Consider the following 20,266-nt stretch of genomic DNA (forward strand, 5'->3'; position numbering starts at 1 on the left):
CTACACTTCCCTGCTCGGGTGAACCACAGGAGATACAGAAATAGCACCCCGCAGCCCACCACAGCCACTCAGCCTCAGTTCCCAGCCTCTTTGTGGTTCACGCCCTGGTCCTATGGCCTCCACTTGGGAACTCAGAGCATCCTCTTTCTCCTTCCTGCCGGGGGTGGCGGCAGCCCAGCTGCCTCTGTCTCTTTAAGAGAGAGAAAGAACGAAATCAGGAAGTGTGAGAGAGCTGAAAGCCGGCGGGCAGGGAGCTGAGCCAGTGCTGGCCTTTGCTCCCAGCTCCCCTAGCTCCCCGGAGTGGCACCGAGCCACTTCAACTTCAGATCCCCAGGGTTGGTGGCCACCAGGATGTAATGAGTGCTGCCTATGAATGACAAAAAGCCCTGACATCTCTGCGGGCGCCACGCAGTCCCACAAGCCTGCATGCCCCACAGCCGAGATGGGGTGAGTGTGCTGAGTCCACTGGGGGGGGGGGTTGAATGAGGGAGCCTGGGGGGCCAGGCAGCTCAGGGTCAGCACTTAGCAGAGTGTCGGGGTGCTGGCCCTGTCAGCCCAGGCTCATGGCCCTCCCTCCATCTCTCTGCGGCTGCTGCCCCTCCCCCCAGAGATGCCCTGTGCTCCATCTCCGGTGGGTACCCAGACTGCTTAGAGGCCCATGGCGGGAGGCGGGGGGGTAGGTGCGTGGAAGAGTGCTGCTACCACCTACGGTGCTCCTTTCCCAGGCTCGGCTTCCCAACACCTGAAGCCAGCAATCAGCTCTGCCTCCGTACTTTTCTTCTGCTTCTGGCGCCTGCCCTCAACAATCCTGGGGGCCTTCTCACTGGCCCAGGTCTGGGAGGCGGGGGTGGGAGTGGCCAGGAGAATCTCCTAGAGCTGGCGAGTTGGGCTGGAAACCCCCAGCTCTGTAGGGGAGGGTGACAAACAGGAAAGGGTTAAAGGGCTGGGGCCGCAGGGGGCGCCTTTGATGGAGGCTGAGAATCACACAGCACCCAGGGGTGCCTCTCATCCGCCCTCTTCTTTCCGGTGTAGCTCAGCTCCTGGACTTGCCACAGACAGAAAACATAACACACACTCGCCCAGGAGAGTCTTTGCCTGATCCAGGACTGCTCAGAGCACGGGGTAAGTGCTTCTGGCCACAGTAGAGCCTGGAGGAGGAGGAAGAGGGCAAGGAAGGTGGGTGGGGCGGCAGGCTCAGGGCTCCACCACCCACCCTCATTCATTTGAATACCCCTGGAGGACAGTGAGAGCCCTTGCAGCACAATGGCTGCGGGGCTGGCGTCAGAGAGCACGCACAGCTGATCAGCTGCACTGTCCATCAGCTCCCAAGCACAGCCCCAGCAGGGCCAGGAGCAGAGCCCAGGGCGTGCTACCCTGTCCAGGGCTCTGCCCTCTGTGCCACACTGCCCATGCCTCAGAGCTTCAGCTATGCATCTGCCCCAGTGCAGCCCTGGGGAGGGTTTTGAAGGTGGTGACCTCTCCTCTGGCTGGGCCCTAGGCCTTGATTTCAGGATGTTCTACCTGATTTTACACTGCCAGGCCCCACTGGCTAAATCCTCCCCAGCCTTCGAGGGGAAAACCTCACCAGTTCATTCCTGCAGAGAGTTTCCCAGCCCCTCAGGTGCTTCTGTAAAATGCAAACACTAATCTATCTTCTGAAATTGGAATTGACCTCTGATCTCTTGAAGTGACCTCTGGCTCGAGTTGACCTTCTAAGATTTTGATTTTGATTTTATTGAATATTTATTTATTTATTTAGGCAGGCCGCATCGGAGGCCTATGGAAGGTCCCTGGGCCAGGGATCAAACCCAGGCCACAGCAGCAACCCGAGCCGCTGCAGTGACAATGCCAGATCCTTAACCCATCTCGTCACCAGAAAACACCAAGACTTGAATTTTTAAAAAAAGATTACTGAGGAGTTCCCGTCGTGGCTCAGTGGTTAACAAATCCGACTAGGAACCATGAGGTTACAGGTTTGATCCCTGGCCTTGCTCCGTGGGTTAAGGATCCAGCGTTTCCATGAGCTGTGGTGTATGTTGCAGACGCGGCTTGGATCCCAAGTTGCTGTGGCTCTGGTGTCAGCCAGCGGCTACAGCTCCAATTAGACCCCTAGCCCGGGAACCTCCATATGCCGCCAGAGCAGCCCTAGAAAAGGCAAAAAGACAACAACAACAACAAAATTACTGAAAGAAGGCTTAAAGCTAAGGAACTGTGGGATTCTAGGCATAGTGACCTGAGGGTTGACAACCTTTAAGATGAGAGAAAAGACAGCAGCCTGTCTAGTTCAGCCTGATTTGAGGGTATTTAAGGGGTGGTCCTTCTTCTTATGCCCAGTCATCCCATAAAGACCAGCCCTCGCCCTGCTCTTCAGCAAAGCGCTGAATTTAACTCCTGAGGCTACATCCTCTGGCCAACTGCTTTAGTGGAACTGGCCTTTGGAGAGAAGAGAATGGGGGCAAAGATGGGGAACAGAGTTGTAGAGGGGTTTCAGATCCTCCTGGGGGCTCCTGAGCCCTTGGATTTGAGGGTCTCCTGCCTCCCCCAGGCCCTCACACAGACACACTCATACACACACACTCACTCACACACACACACATACACAGCCCTCTCCACAGCAGCACCTTCCTCTCCAGAGCAGCACTGACCTGGCCAGGCTGTCCTCCTGAAGCTCTGTTAGCTCACAGCAGCAGGAAGTGGTGGGCCCCAGCGAGTGGTGGGGAGGCTCCAGGCTCGTGTTGCAATCCTGGAGATTTGTGGTGATGTGGTTGACACGATCTGACCTGGGGCCCTTCCTTCAAGCACTCTTTCTGCTTCCTGGGACAATCCCAGGCCTGGATGCTCAAAACCCACAACTCCCAGTGCCTGCGAGAGGTGACAAAGAAAAAGGTTTGTCTGTGCAGCCTGGCCTGTCTGGGCAGGGGGTTGAAAGGGGATCTAGGGAGTAAGGCCGGCTAGAATGCCCTGCTGTGGGACAGGCCCAGGCTGCGGGTTCAGGGCCCGGGGGCTGTGGTTCTTTGGGGGGAAGCTACCTGAGTTACATTCTGTGCTTTGTGCCTCCCCTGCCCCCTTGCCACTGGAATAGCCACCTGGAGCCCTTCCTAGGGTGGCCTCGGGCATTGCTACACTAATCGGGTCACCAGTATCCGCCCCAGGTCAGGGGTGGAATCCTGGACCCCAACAGGTACTTCTTCTGGGCAGAAGGTGGCCAGCCAGCCGGGAGCAGGAGATGCAGAGCACCGTCAATTACCTGTGGCACACGGACGACCTGCTGGGACAGGGGGCCACTGCCAGCGTGTACAAGGCCCGAAATAAGGTAGTGTGCAGCCCAGCCCACCTGGGCCCCCTCTTACCAGTGGGCATCAAGGGTGGCGTGCAGCTGGGCAGAGCTCTCTGACTTGGCTCTGCACACTCTGAGGTCGAGCAGAGGTGCGGTGACCCTCGGAATGACACTTCTGTCAGGCGGGGTTTAGGGGTGTTGGGGAGGAGGGGAAGGAGATGCAAGCCAACATCCAGGGGAAGTGGCAGCAGATCTAGGGATAGCAGAGGTGGAAAGTGGGACGTGTTTGATTTATCCTGCCTTTATTCTTATTGAGAGGCGTACTGAGTACATGAGACGCACTGCACAGTATGGAACTTAAGAACTGAAGCCAGACAGAACGGTGCTGCTAAGCCCAGGGAGGAGTAGCAGCCATTGAAGCTATTGGTTTTTTGGTTTTGTTTTTGTTTTGTCTTTTAAGACCACACATGCGGCATACGGAGGTTCCCAGGCTAGGGATCGAATCGGAACTACAGCTGCCGGTCTACACCACAGTCACAGCAACTCGGGATCCGAGCCATGTCTGCAACCTATGCCACAGCCACAGCAATGCCGGATCCTTAACCCACTGAGTGAGGCCAGGGATCAAACCTGCATCCTCATGGATGCTAGTTGGGTTCGCTAACCACTAAGCCACAACGGGAACTCCATTGTAGTTATTGTTAACAGCAGCAAACCATCCCCTGCAGGGTGTCCGGTGTGCCAAGCTCTTGTCATCTCCTGGTGCCACAGCACCTGCTGGGTACCCTCTGAGTAGGGGGAGGAGCCAGAGGGGGGAGCCCCTCCCCAACCAGGCTGCCTGTGCTTAGGTTGGCAGGAGAGGCTGAATGGAGGCCAGGGAGCAGGGGTGCATTTTCCAGGTCAGAGGTGTGACATACATTATCCCCCCGTGGCAGAAATCCGGGGAGCTGGTGGCCGTCAAGGTCTTCAACACGGCCAGCTACCTGCGCCCCCGCGAGGTGCAAGTGAGGGAGTTTGAGGTCCTGCGGAAGCTGAACCATCAGAACATCATCAAGCTCTTTGCGGTGGAGGAGACGGTGGGTCCAGTGCTGGGTCAGAGGAGGATGGTCTTGACCTTCACAGGCTGGGAGGAGTCAGGTCACATAATAATAGACATGTGGGCACATACTTGCCAGCAGGTCTGCCAGCAGGTCCGCAGGAGCAGCCCCCTGTAGGGAGGAGCAAAGAATGTCAGGGGGCTGGGGACAGGGCCTGGTGGGAAGTGGGGTCTAATCAAAGAAGGCTTCCTGGAAGAGGTGACCTTGAGCTCAGGTGTGTGGGATCAGTTTGAGGACAAAGGAGGGAAAGTCATCTAGAAATTGGAGCCCGGCAGGGCGTGTGTGTGTTGGGGGGTGGTGCTTTGGGCTCTAGGCTGAGCCACCGGTCTTGAAGAAGGGGAGGGGAGGTGCCCTCCTCCCCAAGCCCCCCTCTGTCCCACCACAGGGGGGCAGCCGGCAGAAGGTGCTGGTGATGGAGTACTGCTCCAGCGGGAGCCTGCTGAGCGTGCTGGAGAGCCCTGAGAACGCCTTCGGGCTGCCTGAGAACGAGTTCCTGGTGGTGCTGCGCTGCGTGGGTGAGCGGTCCTGGACTCCCGCCGCGGAGCCCCCTCTCCCCCTCAGGCCCAGAGGGGTGTGGCATTTCTGAAATAAGTATCCAAACACAGAAGAATTCCAGAACCCCAGAGGCTCTCCATTCACAGACCTGGGACAGATGCTAACAAACAGATGGAACCCATGTGTCCGATTCCTGCTCCTTTGTGGTTTAACATCCTAGCTTCAGAAACAAATTTAAAATAGGTTGTATGCAAATGTTCATAACAACATTATTCACAATTGCCCAGGCAAAAACCACCCAAATGTCAGAGACAGATGCATAGATGAACAAAATTTGGTAGATACACCCAATGGAATACTAGTCAGCCTTGAAAAGGAAGGAAATTCAGGCTCATGGATGGACCTGGAAGACATCGTGCTGAGTGAAAAACACCAGCAACACAAGGACAACCACTATATGAGTCCTTTTATATGAGGGACCCTGATGGGTCAAATCCGTAGAGACAGAAAGTAGAATGTGAATGCTGGGGGTGGGGTGGGGATGGGAGGGATGGTTTAGTAAGATGGACGGTAGTGATGGTTGCACACCAATGTCAATGCACATAATGCCACTGATGTGTACACTTTATTATTATTATTTTGTCTTGTCTTTTTAGGGCTGCACCTGCAGCATATGGATGTTCCCAGACTAGGGGTCTAATCGGAGTTGTAGCTGCCAGCCTACGCCACAGCCACAGCAACATGGGATCCAAGCCATGTCTGCGACCTACACCACAGCTCACAACAATGCCAGATCCTTAACCCACTGAGTAAGACCAGGGATCGAACCCGCATCCTCATGGATACTAGTCGGGTTCGTTAACCACTGAGCCGTGCCAGGAACTCCTACACTTAAAAATGGTTCAGGTGTAAATTTTATGTTAGGTAAATTTTCCCGCAACTTAAAAAAATAATTAAAGAAAGATAGGGAGGAGAGTGCCCTCCTCTGGGACGCAGTCACCACCCCTCTCAGTTTTTCAGGGGATCTCAGGGAAACTTGACACCCCATATCTTGGGGACCCCCATCCTTTCCTCTGCATGCATCTCTGTTCTGCTGTTCTGGTGGCCCTGTTGACCCCTGGGTTTTTGGGTTGTCCCTCTCTGTCCATGTGGGCCCAAGGACAGCCTTCCCCCGAGATGAGTCTCCCCTCTAGGCTGTCCTGGCCTGATCCACTAGCAGCCTTCCCTCTGTCGCAGTGGCCGGCATGAACCACCTACGGGAGAATGGCATCGTCCATCGAGACATCAAGCCCGGGAACATCATGCGCCTGGTGGGGGAGGAGGGGCAGAGCATCTACAAGCTGACGGACTTCGGCGCCGCCCGGGAGCTGGACGATGATGAGAAGTTCGTCTCCGTCTACGGCACCGAGGAGTACCTGGTGAGTGGATGCAGACCCAACTGAGGGCCTCCCCCGAAGCTGGCTGCCCCTTGCCCTGTGACTCCCAGAGCCCCTCTGAGTGGCTCTGTCCAGTCTCCCTTTGTCCAGCGGGGTTACATCTCCCCACCGAACCCTGAACAGAGCAGTTCATTCTGCTGCCTAAGACCAAAAACGCAATGCTACGGCCTGCCCAGACCCCCTTCACAGGCCCCCTGCCCAGACCCCCTGACCAGACCCTCTGCCTAGGCTCTGCTGCCAAGGCCCCCTGCCCAGACTCTGTGCCCAGGACTCCCTGCCCAGGTCCACCTGCCCAGACCCCCCTGCCTAGGTCTCCCTTGTTAAGTCCTTGATCTGATCTTCATGGAGAATGGAGCACAGTTGGTCACCACCTTCCTCAGGGCAGAGGCTGGGGGGCGGCGGGGTGGGGGAGGGGGGAAATACGCTCTGGGTGAGCATGTGCCACACCTGCAAAGGAAATGCATTCTGGTTGTTCCATTTTCACCTCAGGCCCTTGGCGCCCCTTCCCTTCCATGACTGCTCTCTTGCTCCCCCTCTGGCAGCACCCGGACATGTATGAGCAGGCAGTGCTTCGCAAGCCCCAGCAGAAGGCTTTCGGGGTGACGGTGGATCTCTGGAGTATTGGGGTGACCCTGTATCACGCAGCCACCGGCAGCCTGCCCTTCATCCCCTACGGAGGGCCCCGACGCAACAAGGAGATCATGTACGGTGGGCTTCGGGGCCTCGGGTGAGGGGCGGGCCCTGCCTGTCCCCCCCACAGGTCCCTGCTGTTTCCTATTCTGATTTCGACTCTATGGTCCTCGTGGTCCAGCCCCCATGAGAACTCCCTTTAGATTCTTGGTTCTCAGTGCCTCAAACAAGAAGCTGAGCCCCGCCCCCGGGCTGTTGGGAGTCCTTGTCTCAGTTCAGGGGTTCCCTAGCCCCGCCCCACCCCACCCCCCATTTGTGGCTCACCCTATCTCAGCAGAGGCTCCCACAGCCTGCGGGGGCGGGTGGGGGTGGGGGTGGGTCAAAGGTGCAAGAACCCAACCTCCTGATCCCAAGTTCCAGATCCTTTACTGTGGCTGCTCCCGCTGCGGGCACCGCCCAAAGCAAAAGAGATTTAAGGTGGATTTCAGAAAGGTCAATGCCCCTTCAGCTCAGGGGTCAAGCTGAGCTGTGGTGGAACTGCAGTAGATTAGGGGAAGAAGGAGGAGACTGGCTCCGTTGGGAGCTGAACTTTGAAGGGAGGGGCGGTGGGAATAGTGAGAGGGAGGGGAGGCCCTAGGGGCCAAGCACTGCGCAGGCGCAGGCGCACGTCTGGGGGCCTGGATGTGTGGTGAGGGATTAGGAAGTGGAAGGAGACGAGAGCCTGTGGAGACGAGAGCTGTGTGCCTAGCTGGGGAGTAGCAGGACTGCAAGCCAGGACTCCCGAATTCCATTTTCAGGCTGCCTCAGAGCGGGAGGAGCTGGGTGGCTGGCCCTCCAAGCTGAGTCCATCATCCCTTGGAGTGGGATGGGCTGGGGGTCCCGCTGACCTGGCCCTGCCTCCCTCAGGTACCGGATCACCTCGGAGAAGCCAGCCGGGGCCATCGCAGGCATCCAGAAGCGGGAGAACGGGCCCCTGGAGTGGAGTTACACCCTCCCGGTCACCTGCCAGCTGTCCACGTGCGTGGGACCCTGTGGGAGGGACAGACACAGAGCTGCGTGTGGGCCAATGTCCTTTTCTCAGCTGAGGGGTCCCTGGGTGCGGTTGGCTTGGGCACACCACTCTGCCTTTCCCGCCTCGATTTCTCCGCCTGGATGCTGGAAGACCCTCCCAGCTCTTCCTCCCCACCCTGCCCACCCCCACGGTCCCAGCTCTTTAGGATGTTCTCACGGAAGGACCTCCATCACCTGATCAAGGAAGACGAGGCTGGGCCCTGGCCCCTGATAGTCTCCATGTCTTGGGTGCAGGGGACTGCAGAGCCAGCTGGTGCCCATCCTAGCCAACATCCTGGAGGTGGAGCAGGCCAAATGCTGGGGCTTCGACCAGTTCTTTGCGGAGACCAGTGACATCCTCCAGCGAGTCATCGTCCACGTCTTCTCCCTGCCCCAGGCCGTCCTGCACCATGTCTACGTCCACACACATAACACGTGAGCAGGCATCAGCCTCCTCTTCCCAAGCACAGGGGTGTGTCCTGGGTAGTGCTCTGTGGGGCATGGAGATATGGCAGCTTCTAGTTCTGATCTTTGGAAAAATATGAATTCCAGCACGTGAAACAGGCCTCCTTGCTGCTGGACTTGAGAAGTTCAACAAACTTTACAAAACTAATGTGCATAAATCTCCTGAGGGGTGTGTGTGTGTATGTGTGTGTGCAGTGCATTTTCCCAATGTATTGTTCATAGAACACTTTATTTCTGGAACTAGGGACTAGGTGAGGTTTAATGGGAGCATGGCAGAGGAAGGTGCAAAGGCAGAGGCTGGAACTCTGTCCCCACTCTGTCTCCGTAAGATACAAGCCTTTGTCTCCCCATCCTGCGTAAGAGAACATCACCAAGTCCCTTCCTCTGAAAAGCAGAGCCCAAGGTCTTAGCTGGGGTTTGGGTCCCCCTAATCCCGTATCCAGCCTCTGACCTGCCCCCCTCCCCCCGGCCATGTCTAGGATAGCCATCTTTCTGGAGGCTGTGTACGAGCAGACCAACGTGGCCCCCCAGCACCAGGAGTACCTCTTTGAGGGTCACCTCTGTGTCCTCGAACCCAGCCTCTCAGCACAGCACATCGCCCACACGACAGCAAGCAGCCCCCTGACCCTGTTCAGCGTGGCCAGCGAGATCCCCAAGGGACTGGCCTTCAGGGACCGTGAGTTGGACCCGCCAGGCTGGATCTTTTCTCCTCCTCCCGTTCTCCTCCAAGGGGCAGGGGTTTACAATATAGGGTTTGTGGGTGTTTCTTTGGGTCCCCAGGGTGAGCAAGGCAGATCTGAGTTCTAGTTCTACACATGCCTCTGAAATGCTATGGGATTCAGACCTGTGACCCGACTTCCCTGCTTCACAGCATCCACGGATCTATGAAAGATACTCCAGGAGTTCCCGTCGTGGCAGAGTGGAAACAAATCCAACTGGGAACCATGAGGTTGCGGGTTCGATCCCTGGCCTCGCTCAGTGGGTTAAGTATCTGGCATTGCCATGAGCTGTGATGTAGGTCGCAGAGGTGGCTCGGATCTGGTGTTGCTGTGGCTGTGGCATAGGCCGGCAGTATAGCTCTGATTAGACTCCTAGCCTGGGAACCTCCATATGCCACAGGTGCAGCCCTAAAAAGACAAAAGACAGAAAAAAAAAAAAAAAAGAGAGAGAAACTCCAGTGGAACAGGGAGATGTGGATTTTTTTTTCTTTTTAGGGCCACACCCGTGGCATATGGAGGTTCCCAGGCTAGGGGTCCAATCGGAGCTGCATCTGCGACCTACATCACAACTCACGGCAACACTGGATCCTTAACCCATTGAGCAAGGCCAGGGATCCAACCCGCGTCCTCATGGATGCTAGTCGGGTTCGTTAACCGCTAAGCCACGACAGGAACTCCGAGATGTGGATTTAATATGCTCTCCACAGTCCATGACTGGTGGGGAAACCTCTGATAGTTTGAGTTTGAGGCAGGAGCCCAGGCCGTTTGAAGAGAAGGGAAGGTGGTCAGGGGTCCAGAGCTTTGTCCTTCAAGTTCTAGCAAAAACGTCACTCCTTCTCATTTGAATAATGTCAATTTCTGCCTCCTGCTCAGTACCTACAAGGCTGGAAGGGGCATTAACCTTGAAACCCCCAGGCGTGAGGGGTGGTTTGGGCCCCTTTTCTGCTGTTGAGATGGGGCCTTGGGCATGAGGCTGTAGTTCTCCAAGGTGGACACAAGGGGGCAGTGAGGGAGCGCAATTGTAAAGAAGCACAGTAAGTGCATTGAAGGCTTGGAAAGTGGGGGTTTCAGGCCAGTCCGGAAGCTTGAGGTGGAAGATAGGTGGTGATGGCTGAGTGTGAGCTGAGAATAGGAAAGATGAGCTAGACCTTATCTAGGGCCGGATAGGCAGCCCCCTCAGACTGGGTCTTTATCTGCAGCTGCTCTGGACATCCCCAAGTTCGTCCCCAAAGTGGACCTGCAGGCAGATTACAACACAGCCAAGGTGAGGGGTGGCCCCCAGGCGGCAGAGAGGGGAGTTCACACAGAGGAAGGGGGTGCAGGACCTGACCCTGCCTTCCTGCATGTCTCAGGGTGTGCTGGGTGCTGGCTACCAGGCCCTGCGGCTGGCACGGGCCCTGTTGGCTGGGCAGGAACTGATGCTTCGGGGGCTGCACTGGTTTGTGTGAGTACCCCGAGGGCTGGGTGGAGAGGGGGAGGCAGAGGAAAGCCGGACCTCATCCACGCTGCCCTGGGTCCCCTGGAAGAAGGCGGATCTGACTTGGGCTCCCCTCGGCAGGGAGATACTCCAGGCCACGTGCAAGCGGACGCTGGAGGTCACGAGAATGGCCCTCCTCTTCCTCAGCAGCAGCCTGGGCAATGAGAGGTGGGTGTCCTGCCCAGGGCGGGGGCTGCAGGGATGGGGCTCGCTCAGACCCCTCTCTGTCTGTTCCTCTCCCCTAGTCTTCCCAAACCATGCGTCTTGCCTCCACCCACTTCTTTGCCACTCTGGGAGAGAGGGGGCGCTCCCATCCTGACCCTCACCCACCCCCCACCTCCCCCTGGTCCTTCACCTCGGTGGGGGGGGACAGGCCTGTGGGAGCACTGCCCCTCCGGGTACCGGGGTAGCCTCCCTGCTCCAGGAAGGGGCCTCTGTCTTATGAGACCCCTCTCTGTAGATTTAGATGGCTCACCTGCCCCAGACCCTAATGCACTCGCACCCACACATGGTGCCCCGGACTTGACAGGAGGGAGATGTGGGCGGTCTCACCTCTACCCTCCTCCTCCTGCTTCCTCGAGGCCTTCAACTGTCCTCACCTCTTTAGGATTCCCTGCTCCAGTCCTCGGAACTCCGCAACCTCCATTCCTCTGACCTGGGCTAATTAGGGGTGATGGGTTGGAAAAAGGGAGAAACTGGGGGAGTTCCCCTTGTGGCTCAATGGGTTAAGGATCTGGTGTTGCCATGGCTGTGGTGTAGGTCACCGATGCGCTTCAGTTTGACCCCTGGCCTGTGAACTTCCATATGCCGCAGGTTGGGCATAAAAAGAAAAAAAAAAAAAATCCTACCACCCAGAGGTGGGTTGTCACTCTTTAATAGTATATATCCTCCTGGATCGTTTTCTGCTATACGAATGTGTTAGCCCACATGACATATTCTTGGACTTTCTGAGCTCTGCCCTTTCCATGTCAGAACCTTTTCATCCCATCTGTAGGATCCATCCATATTCGAATTTCCTTAGTGACTCTCCACATTTTTTTTCCTAGCTGGCTTCCAGGAAGCCAAACCAGGATCCAATCCCAGACCACACTTGGTGTCTGGCTGTGGTGTCCTCATGTCTGTTTTCATCCTTCTCCCGAGGTCCAGCAGTGTGGCTGGGGTACAGGAGATCCAGGAACTGAAGAGGGTGGCAGAGATGAGGTCCCAGCTACGGACTGTGAGTGAGGCTGGGGTTGGTGGCGGGCTGTCAGGAGCAGAGCCAAGGCGGGGGGGGGGGTGGGGGGGGTGGGCAGTGGTCCAGCCAGGCCTCCCATCAGAGCCTCGAGCTGAGGACCCCACGGGGGGCTGCCTTTGTGTCCCCCAGCTGGCTGAGGTCCTCTCCAGATGTTCCCACAACATCACAGAAACCCAGATGACCCTGAGCAACCTGAGCTCGGAGCTGATGAAGAACCGGGATCAGGTACATGAGGACAGAAGGTCTGTGGGATTTTCTTCTTGGCCGGGGTGGGCGGAGCATAGAGCGCAAAAGCCCCCAGTAGCCTTCTCGGGAGTCAGCCTGCTTTCTCCCTGACCTTGGCAAGGATGCTGGGGCCTGGGGGGTGGGGGTGGAGCATCCAGGAAGGTCCAAGACCTTCTCATGAGACTGGCCAGAAGGAGAAAAGGTTCTGGGGTCCTGCCCCCATCTGGGAGTTAGAGAACTAATTACAAATATTAGCAGGTGCAGTAGTTCTAACTAAAAGAGTGATTTCGTTCCTTACCGCTCCTGAATCCTTGCTCTGTATCAGACCCTTGACTAGTTCCTCTTACTTCTAGTTCATTTAATCCTCAAAACAATAATAACACAACTACTCTTAAGCTCCTTTTCCTTTTTTTAATATAATGTCTGTTTTTATATATATATTTTTTTATTTTTTGTCTTTTGTCTTTTTAGGGCCACACCTGCAGCATATGGAGGTTCCCAGGCTGGGGGGTCACATCAGAGCTGTAGCTGCCGGCCTACGCCAGAGGCACAGCAACTTGGGATCCAAGCCAGATACGTGACCTACACCACAGCTCACGGCAACGCTGACTCCCTAACCTGCTGAGCGAGGCCGGGGATTGAAAACTGCGTCCTCATGGATACTACTCGGGTCCCTTAACCACTGAGCCACAGTGTAAACTCCTTATGCTCTTTTTCTAGATGAGGAAGCTCACTCAGGGAGGTTAACTGGGCCCAAGACACAGCCAGTAAATGACAAATGACAGACACAGGGCTCCAAGGTCAGATCTGCCAATATCCAAAGCCTATGTGTTTGGGCTACTCCAGGGATTTACGGCCCTAAATCCCAGTCTTCTTTTAGCAAACATAAAGATTCTCACCCACCCCGCAGCTTGATGTGGGCAGAGCTGCTGCCTCCCTTCCCGCTTTTTTATTTTTATTTTTACTTTTTGGCTTTTTGCCTTTTCTAGGGCCGCTCCCTCGGCATATGGAGGTTCCCAGGCTAGGGGTCGAATCGGAGCTGCAGCCACCGGCCTACACCAGAGCCACAGTGACATGGGATCTGAGCCACGTCTGTGACCTACACCACAGCTCACGGCAACGCCGGATCATTAACCCTCTGAGCAAGTCCAGGGATCGAACCCGCAACTTCATGGTTCCTAGTCGGATTCATTAACCACCGCACCATGACGGGAACTCCCTCCCTTCCCGCCTTGACTGGGACACAGTCATGCTCCTCAAACCTACCGCCTTTAGTGCTGGCCTGGAGCCACCAGCCCACGTTCTCAAGTCTGAAGCCAGAAAGCTCTGAACACCATAGGGCTTGAAGGGGTGCTTCATGACATGGGGTGTGTAGACACAGCTACCTCTCTCAAATCAGAAAACAGTTCTGAATTTGGAACACCTCAGGCCTGGGCCATTTTTTATTTTTATTTTTATTTATTTTGGTAATTACTCAGTGGATTTTATTACACTGATAGGTGTACAACGATCATCACAACCCAATTTTATAGCATTTCCATCCCAAACCCCCAGCCCATGCCCCTACCCCCCATCCTGTCTCCTTTGAAACCATTAAGTTTTTCAAAATCTCTGAGTCAGTATCTGCCTGGGCCTTTTAGATAGAGACTGGATGTGGGGTCTTGTCTACCTCGGGTACCAGACAAACAGGGGCCCAGGATCCACAGAGGCCTGGGCACAAGCTGGGGCTCTGCCCAGAATCCAGCTCCAGAAATAGCTGAGACGGAGCCACGAGAAGGAGCTGTGGGGAGGAAGTGAAGCTAAATCAGCCTGAGGATAAGGAAGACCCCCCCACCCACCCCCAGCATCTTCAACCGAGTGTCTGAATCCTGAAAAGGGGAAAGAAGGAATAATAATGACCTTAAACCCCAGGCCAGGAGGGTTGGGAGGTCCTCTCCCGAATTCCCCTGCCTACAGGCAGGACCAAGAACCTCAATTCATTCTTGTTTGTTTGTTTGTTTGTCTTTTTAGGGCTGCTTCCTGTGGCATATGGAAGTTCCCAGGCTAGGGGTCCAATCGGAGCTACAGCTGCCCGCCTACACCATAGCCACAGCCCTCGGGGTCCAAGCCACGTCTGCAACCTACACCCCAGCTCACAGCAATGCCGGATCCCTGACCCCCAAAGCAAGGCCAGGGACTGAACTCACATTCTCATGGATACTAGTCGGTTCGTTTCTGCTGAGCCATGATGGGAACTCTTGTTCTAACCAAGAGTTGTCGACTCATGTTGTTCCTTCTATGTACCGGGGTGTTGGGTGTCTTCAGAAAGCGTGACCTCTGCCCTTGCCAGGGGACGGAAGAGAAACTCCTGCTCCGTTCCCACGCGCAGCTGCCTTTGCCAGACTCCCCTGTTTCGGAGGCCAAGGCTTCTTCTGGGAGCCTATTCTCAAGCCCTCTTGTGGAGCAAAGGCCACACTCCTGTCGCCTGCCCTGCTTGGCTTCTTCTCTATCTCATCTCTTATTAAACACTGTGTGTGCGAGAGAGAGGAGAGAGAGAGAGAGAGAGAATAAACATAGGAATGAGAGATGGCTCTCTAGCCCAAAGGTGCCTCACACAAGCTTAGAAACAGGAGTCACCCCACTTCCAGACTGGCCCCCAGAACTGTGGCAAGGAGGCTCCTTCTGCAGGAAGGGAGCGCCCTCCTCCTACTGCCATCCCCTCCCCCCTTTACCTGTGCCCTTTGACTCTTCCATCACCTGGTCCCTGTCTCCTGCCCACAGCATCCAGCAGATTCAGTGCTCTTTGGACAAGATGTGTCTCATCTACAAACAGTTCAAGAAATCCAGGATGAGGCCAGGTGAGCCACCGGGAGAGCCAGACTCTCCTTGCGCTCTCCCCTCCCTCCTTCCCTTCCCCCTTTCCTCCCTCCCCCTCCCTCCCTCCTTCCTCCCCCCTCCCTCCCTCCTTCCCTCTCCCCCTCCCTCACCTCCTCCCCCCCTCCTTCCCTCACAATAGCTGGTTGTTCCTAATACTTCACCCACTGTTGATGCCAAAGCCCACTATGCAGAGGGCGCTCTGCGGAGCCCCATGTGGCTGGTCTAAGGCAAGGTTGCCGCCTGCAGATGGGTGAGGAACGTGAAGCCTTTTCACTGGTGCCCGCGTTTCCACCTGAGGGCCCAGCTGAGGCCTGCGGGCTGTAGAAGAGGTGGCCTTGAAAGAGACCACTCATCCTTGCAGGGCACTTTACAGTTTAAGGAGTTTTTCTCTACCCGTTGTGTCTCTGGCTCACTAAAATAGTCCAGCTTTCCAGAAAAGGGAGGAGCTGGAGAAATACCTGTTAGAGTCACTGGTCCAGGCACTTTGCCTGCATTATCTACCAGTCTTCAAAAAGACCCTCTGGGCAGGTTCGGGGACAGAAGCTTCTCACTCTTCATTGGGTAGGGGAGGGTCGAACCCAGGGGAGGGCTGGGGCTGGGGGTGGGGAAAGCTTGGGGAGACCCCAGTTGACTTTGGGGGTTGAGGAGCTAACGCACTCCAGGAACAGACCCTCTCGCCCACCCCCACCCCCAGCGCTTCCTAATGTGCAGGAAATCCACACTCAGGCCTTGGGTTTGATCACAAAGTTCTCTTCTATCCTAGGATTATCTGAAAAACACTGTCCCACACGATTCAGGCACATTTGTAATTTTAAGTTCGCTAGTAGCCAAAATTTTAAAAGCAGAGAGGAGTTCCTATTGTGGCGCAGCGGAAAAGAATCCGACTAGGAACCACGAGGTTGCAGGTTCGATCTCTGGCTCTCACTCTGGGTTAAGGATGTGGCATTGCCATGAGCTTTGGTGTAGGTCACAGACTCAGCTCGGATCTGGCGTTGCTGTGGCTGTGGTGTATAGCAGCTGTACTTCTGATTCGATACCTCCATATGCTGCAAGTGCAGCCCTAAAAAGAAAAAAGAAAAAGCAGAGAGAAACAGGTGGAATTAATTTTAATATTTTATTCAACCCAATATATTCAAATTGTTGTTGTAACCAATATAAACAGAACTATTTGAGATATTTTAGATTCTTTTTTGTGCTAAGTGTTCACAAGCCCGTGTGTATTTCGTGCTTTGGCCCATCTCTATTCAGAAGTTAATTTTTTTAACAAAATGAAATGTACTCTTATCAGAACAGAAAGCTATGTTTGATAGGAAAGCTTCAATTTTTAAATTTCATTGAATTAATTTAATTAGCCATATTTCAAGTACTCAGCAGCCGTGTGGCCATGTATTGAACGTACAGATTCTAGATTGTCATCTTCTCTCCTTGGGTCCTGCCTCTGGGTCTGACCTTGGAGGAAGCACAGCACAGGAGACAGGAAAGCAGAGATTCTCCTGTTCCCCAAAGCCAGTGGGGCCTTGGGCTCAGGAGGCCTGGCCTGACACCCACCTTTGTTTGACTTTGGGAGACCTTCAGTGGTTTTTCTGCCTCCATCACTGGGAATCCATCATCCTATAACCACTACATTTCTGAGCATCTCTCATGTGCTGGGCACCATCCCCTGGGCTGTGCATGTTCTTTTTTTTTTTTTTTTTTTTTTTGTCTTTGCTGGGTTGCACCTGTGGCATATGGAGGTTCCCAGGCTAGGGGTTGAATCAGAGCTACAGCTGCTGGCCTACTCCACAGCCGCGGCTACACCGGATCCTAGCTGCGTCTGCAACCTACACCATAGCTCATAGCAACGCCAGATCCTTAACCCACTGAGTGAGGCTAGGGATCGAACCCACAACCTCATGGTTCCTAGACAGATGCGTTAACCACTGCATCACAACGGGAACTCCTGTGCGTGTTCTTTGTTTAATGCTCGTGAAACTCTGGACACTGTTACCCTCCCCATTTCAAAGATGAGGAAGCTGAGATACCAGAAGTTCATGTAGCCCAAGCGCTCTAGTCCAAGTGCATTTAACCACCCCATTTGACAGCCTCAAAAGAGTTTCCTTTCTACTGGCCTGCAAGCGTCCTTTATTAAATGGGAGTTCCCATGGTGGCTCAGAGGTAATGAACCCGACTGGTATACTTGAGGATGCCTGGCCTCGCTCAGTGGGTTAAGGATCCGGGGTTGCCATGAGCTGTGGTGTAGATTGCAGACATGGCTCGGATCCTGCATTGCTGTGGCTGGGGTGTAGGCCAGCAGTTGTAGCTCTGATTCGACCCCCAGCCTGGGAACCTCCATGTGCCGTGGGGGCAGCCCTAAAAACACACACACACACACACATGCAAAATTGAAACTGGACCAGGAAGAATATCATTTAACTGCCAACACCTGGGGTGTTGAAAGATGCTATTCTGGAAAATGCTTGATCATTTTCAGGGCACTTCCTCACTTTACCCTCCTATCCGTCCTGTGTGTTACATGTGATGGATGAGGCAAAATCACTTGCTTACAGCCCCCTGCTCAAGGGAGGCAGGGCTAGACCTTGTCCCAGATCACTTGGACTTCACAAATTAGCTGGCTGAGCACAGGGATGAAGAAACCAGGAAGGGAGTTCCCGTCGTGGCGCAGTGGTTAATGAATCTGACTAGGAAGGTTGCAGGTTTGATCCCTGGCCTTGCTCAGTGGGTTAAGGATCTGGCGTTGCCCTGAGCTGTGGTGTAGGTTGCAGACGTGGCTTGGATCCTGAGTTGCTGTGACTCAGGAGTAGGCCAGCAGCTACAGCTCCGATTGGACCCCTAGCCTGGGAACCTCCATATGCTGCGGGAGCAGCCCAAGAAATGGCAAAATAATAATAATAATAATAAAATAAAATAAATATTAAGCACTCATTTAAAAAAAAGAAAGAAAAAAGAAACCAGGAAGGCGATTCTGCAAATTAAGGGAGTGGTGGGGTGGGCTGCAAGGTTAGCCTCTTCATCATTTCATCCTGGGGAAGCCATTAACCGGAGGCCATTCCCTTGAAGCCCAGAAGGGGGCAGCACCTCCCTAGTGCAGAGCGCTTCAGGAAGCAGCCTAGGCGGTGAACGATGAAGGCTTCAGCCCTACTGGCAAAAAAAGTTCTCCTTCTGGCTGGACTGAGAAGGGGAGGTGGAGGGCGGAGACCTGGCTTATCCAACTCATTGCGGCAGAGCCCAGATGGCTCTGCCTGCAGCCTGAATACTCAGGGATGGAGTCCACAGGCTTCAGGCATCAGCCACACCAGGAGGGATGTTGAAGGGTCCAGGGCCAACTGCACATCCTTCAAGGCCCATCTCATCCACCACTGCCCACCTGACGTGTTCCCTGAGCGCACGTCCCTCCACCCCCTACAGTGCAGGCTTACCTGGCCCAGGTGGATACCCTACTTTGTCATAATGCAAATGTCTCGGATGCTTATTCCCTCTGTCCATCCTTCCTGGCTCTGCTGGGCTGTGAGCTCCATGGAGCTGGGCTTGGGCCTCTGCCTTCACCTCTGTAGTTGTCCCCCAGCCCCTTGCACTGTTCTGTTCTGTTCACTGATTGAAGAGGTGACCTCAGCCCTGTCTGTTTCCTTCAGGGCTTGGCTACAACGAGGAGCAGATTCACAAGCTGGATAAGTGAGTGGCCTGTCCCCCGGCAGGCGGGTGAGCAGGAGGGTGGGTGTCATCAGGGCAGAACGAACCTCTGTGCCAGACAAGAGGTGGGGAAGGGCCCTGATCCCAGACCAGAGCTGGGCAGGAGGAAGGGGGGTAACTACCTCTGGGGCAGGTGATCTAGGGCTGGGGAGGGAGGTGTCTCAGCAGCAGTCTTGATGGACCTGGATTGACTTCCTGTTTGAACATGATTGTAGGAGTTCTTTGCTTAGTTGTCCTCGCCAACTCACCACCTACCACTTCCTGCTTCTGACCTCGTCCTGGGCTCTCCTCTGGGCATCCTCTGCTCCTCTGTTTCCTGGACACGCTCTTCTTCTAGGAAGCCCTCCCTGATTTAATGCTTATTTGAGGACTCACTCCCCGAGTTCTAGCCTTGCCCCTGCACCCTACACACACACAGACGCGCGCGCGCACACACACACACACACACACACAGACACACACACACAAACATATCTCCTGACCTCTGGGGACTGAGCTGGAGAGCGTGTGCATTCCCTGATGTCCCCCTATCTTTCTCCGACACCCCTTGTTGGAGTGTGCTGCACACGGGCCACGCTGAACTCCCTGATGCATGGGGGTGAGAGTCACCTCCTCCTTTAGAGAGGCAGCCCTGCTGTGGACCCAGGGTCTGGGCATCGGGGTGGTGGAGACTCAGGGAGGGCAGATTTGTGCACAGGTGGCTCTGGCTGCTCATCTCTGTGCCTCGATTTCTCTCTTTCCAGGATGAATTTTAGTCATTTGGCCAAAAGGCTTCTGCAGGTGTTCCAGGAGGAGCGTGTGCAGAAGTATCAGGCGTCCCTGGTCACACACGGCAAGCGAATGAGGTAACCCCAGCCCTGCCCCCCAAACTTGTGATCCCCAGGACCCCCTGGCCTGGCCCTTCCCAGCTTCCAACAGCCCTGGGTTTTGCAGAACCATGACTGAGCGGAAGGTGACAGTCAAGGAACAAAGGCAAAGAAATGGGTGGTTTTGTGGCCTGGGGTGGACCAGACAGTCTAATTTCTGTACACTAGTCCATTTGACTCCACAATATCCACCCTATGCAGTGGAGACTCTCGCCCCATTTCACAGATGAGGAAAACAGAGGCTCAAAGAACAGGTTGCTTCCTCAATACCATGTCATAAATAGCAGACCTGGGACTAGTATGTGGGTATGACTGCCTCTGAGATCTGGACCCTTTCCATGGTCCCAGGTGGTGAAGTTAGGGAGCCCCCTCTTTGGGAAAAACACAAGGTCCCTCTGGGATGAGGATGAGTGCTCTGGGGAGCAGGGCCAGACAGAAGCCCTTAAGTAGAACCCCCTCCTCCACTGTCCCCTGGAGGAGTTTGACTTCTCCCTCTCGGACCAACCCCTCCCTCCTTCCCTGCCCCCTCCTGAGACAAGAGGGCAGGTTCCCTGGTGCTGCCCGTTCTGAGGTCCTTGTGACCTGTGGGCTTATTGTGGGGCTGAGATCCTCAGCACTGGAATACCAAGCCGAGTGCCCCCACCCCACCTCACCCCAAGTTCTGATTGAACTGGTCTGGGGTAGGGCTTGGCTGTCAGTATTTTAATGCTCCTCAGGGGATTCTAATGTGTTGCCAGGGCTGGGACTCAACC

The 20,266-nt window shown here is 55.0% G+C and overlaps 1 protein-coding gene and 1 long non-coding RNA gene across 9 annotated transcripts in view; one reads left to right on the forward strand and one right to left on the reverse strand.

Annotated features, from left to right (window-relative positions):
• Positions 1-20,266, forward strand: part of IKBKE (inhibitor of nuclear factor kappa B kinase subunit epsilon) — a 24,937-nt gene continuing 4,671 nt past the window's right edge. The window contains exons 1-19 of one of the 8 annotated variants that reach the window (XM_021063308.1): positions 2-447; positions 1,033-1,122; positions 2,800-2,886; positions 3,199-3,313; positions 4,213-4,353; positions 4,760-4,889; positions 6,106-6,287; positions 6,848-7,008; positions 7,842-7,952; positions 8,241-8,420; positions 8,930-9,126; positions 10,369-10,433; positions 10,522-10,613; positions 10,728-10,814; positions 11,787-11,862; positions 12,010-12,122; positions 14,866-14,942; positions 18,591-18,630; positions 19,392-19,493. In XM_021063308.1, the coding sequence (XP_020918967.1) occupies positions 3,227-3,313; positions 4,213-4,353; positions 4,760-4,889; positions 6,106-6,287; positions 6,848-7,008; positions 7,842-7,952; positions 8,241-8,420; positions 8,930-9,126; positions 10,369-10,433; positions 10,522-10,613; positions 10,728-10,814; positions 11,787-11,862; positions 12,010-12,122; positions 14,866-14,942; positions 18,591-18,630; positions 19,392-19,493 (1,841 nt within the window). In that variant the 5' untranslated portion in view covers positions 2-447; positions 1,033-1,122; positions 2,800-2,886; positions 3,199-3,226. Of the gene's footprint in view, positions 448-1,032; positions 1,123-2,799; positions 2,887-3,181; positions 3,314-4,212; positions 4,354-4,759; positions 4,890-6,105; positions 6,288-6,847; positions 7,009-7,841; positions 7,953-8,240; positions 8,421-8,929; positions 9,127-10,368; positions 10,434-10,521; positions 10,614-10,727; positions 10,815-11,786; positions 11,863-12,009; positions 12,123-14,865; positions 14,943-18,590; positions 18,658-19,391; positions 19,494-20,266 lie in introns of those variants that run through there. The other 7 variants (XR_002335790.1, XM_021063311.1, XM_021063312.1 and 4 more) reach the window with 7 other exon arrangements.
• LOC106508612 overlaps positions 13,542-20,266 on the reverse strand; it is a 20,586-nt gene continuing 13,861 nt past the window's right edge. Inside the window, exons 3-5 of the long non-coding RNA XR_002335791.1 lie at positions 14,817-14,907; positions 14,292-14,612; positions 13,542-13,885 (exon numbers count right to left, since the gene is read on the reverse strand). This is a non-coding gene — a long non-coding RNA (uncharacterized LOC106508612). The remainder of the gene's footprint in view (positions 13,886-14,291; positions 14,613-14,816; positions 14,908-20,266) is intronic.

The sequence above is a fragment of the Sus scrofa genome, chromosome 9, assembly GCF_000003025.6.
Source record: "Sus scrofa isolate TJ Tabasco breed Duroc chromosome 9, Sscrofa11.1, whole genome shotgun sequence".
NCBI lineage: Eukaryota > Metazoa > Chordata > Mammalia > Artiodactyla > Suidae > Sus > Sus scrofa.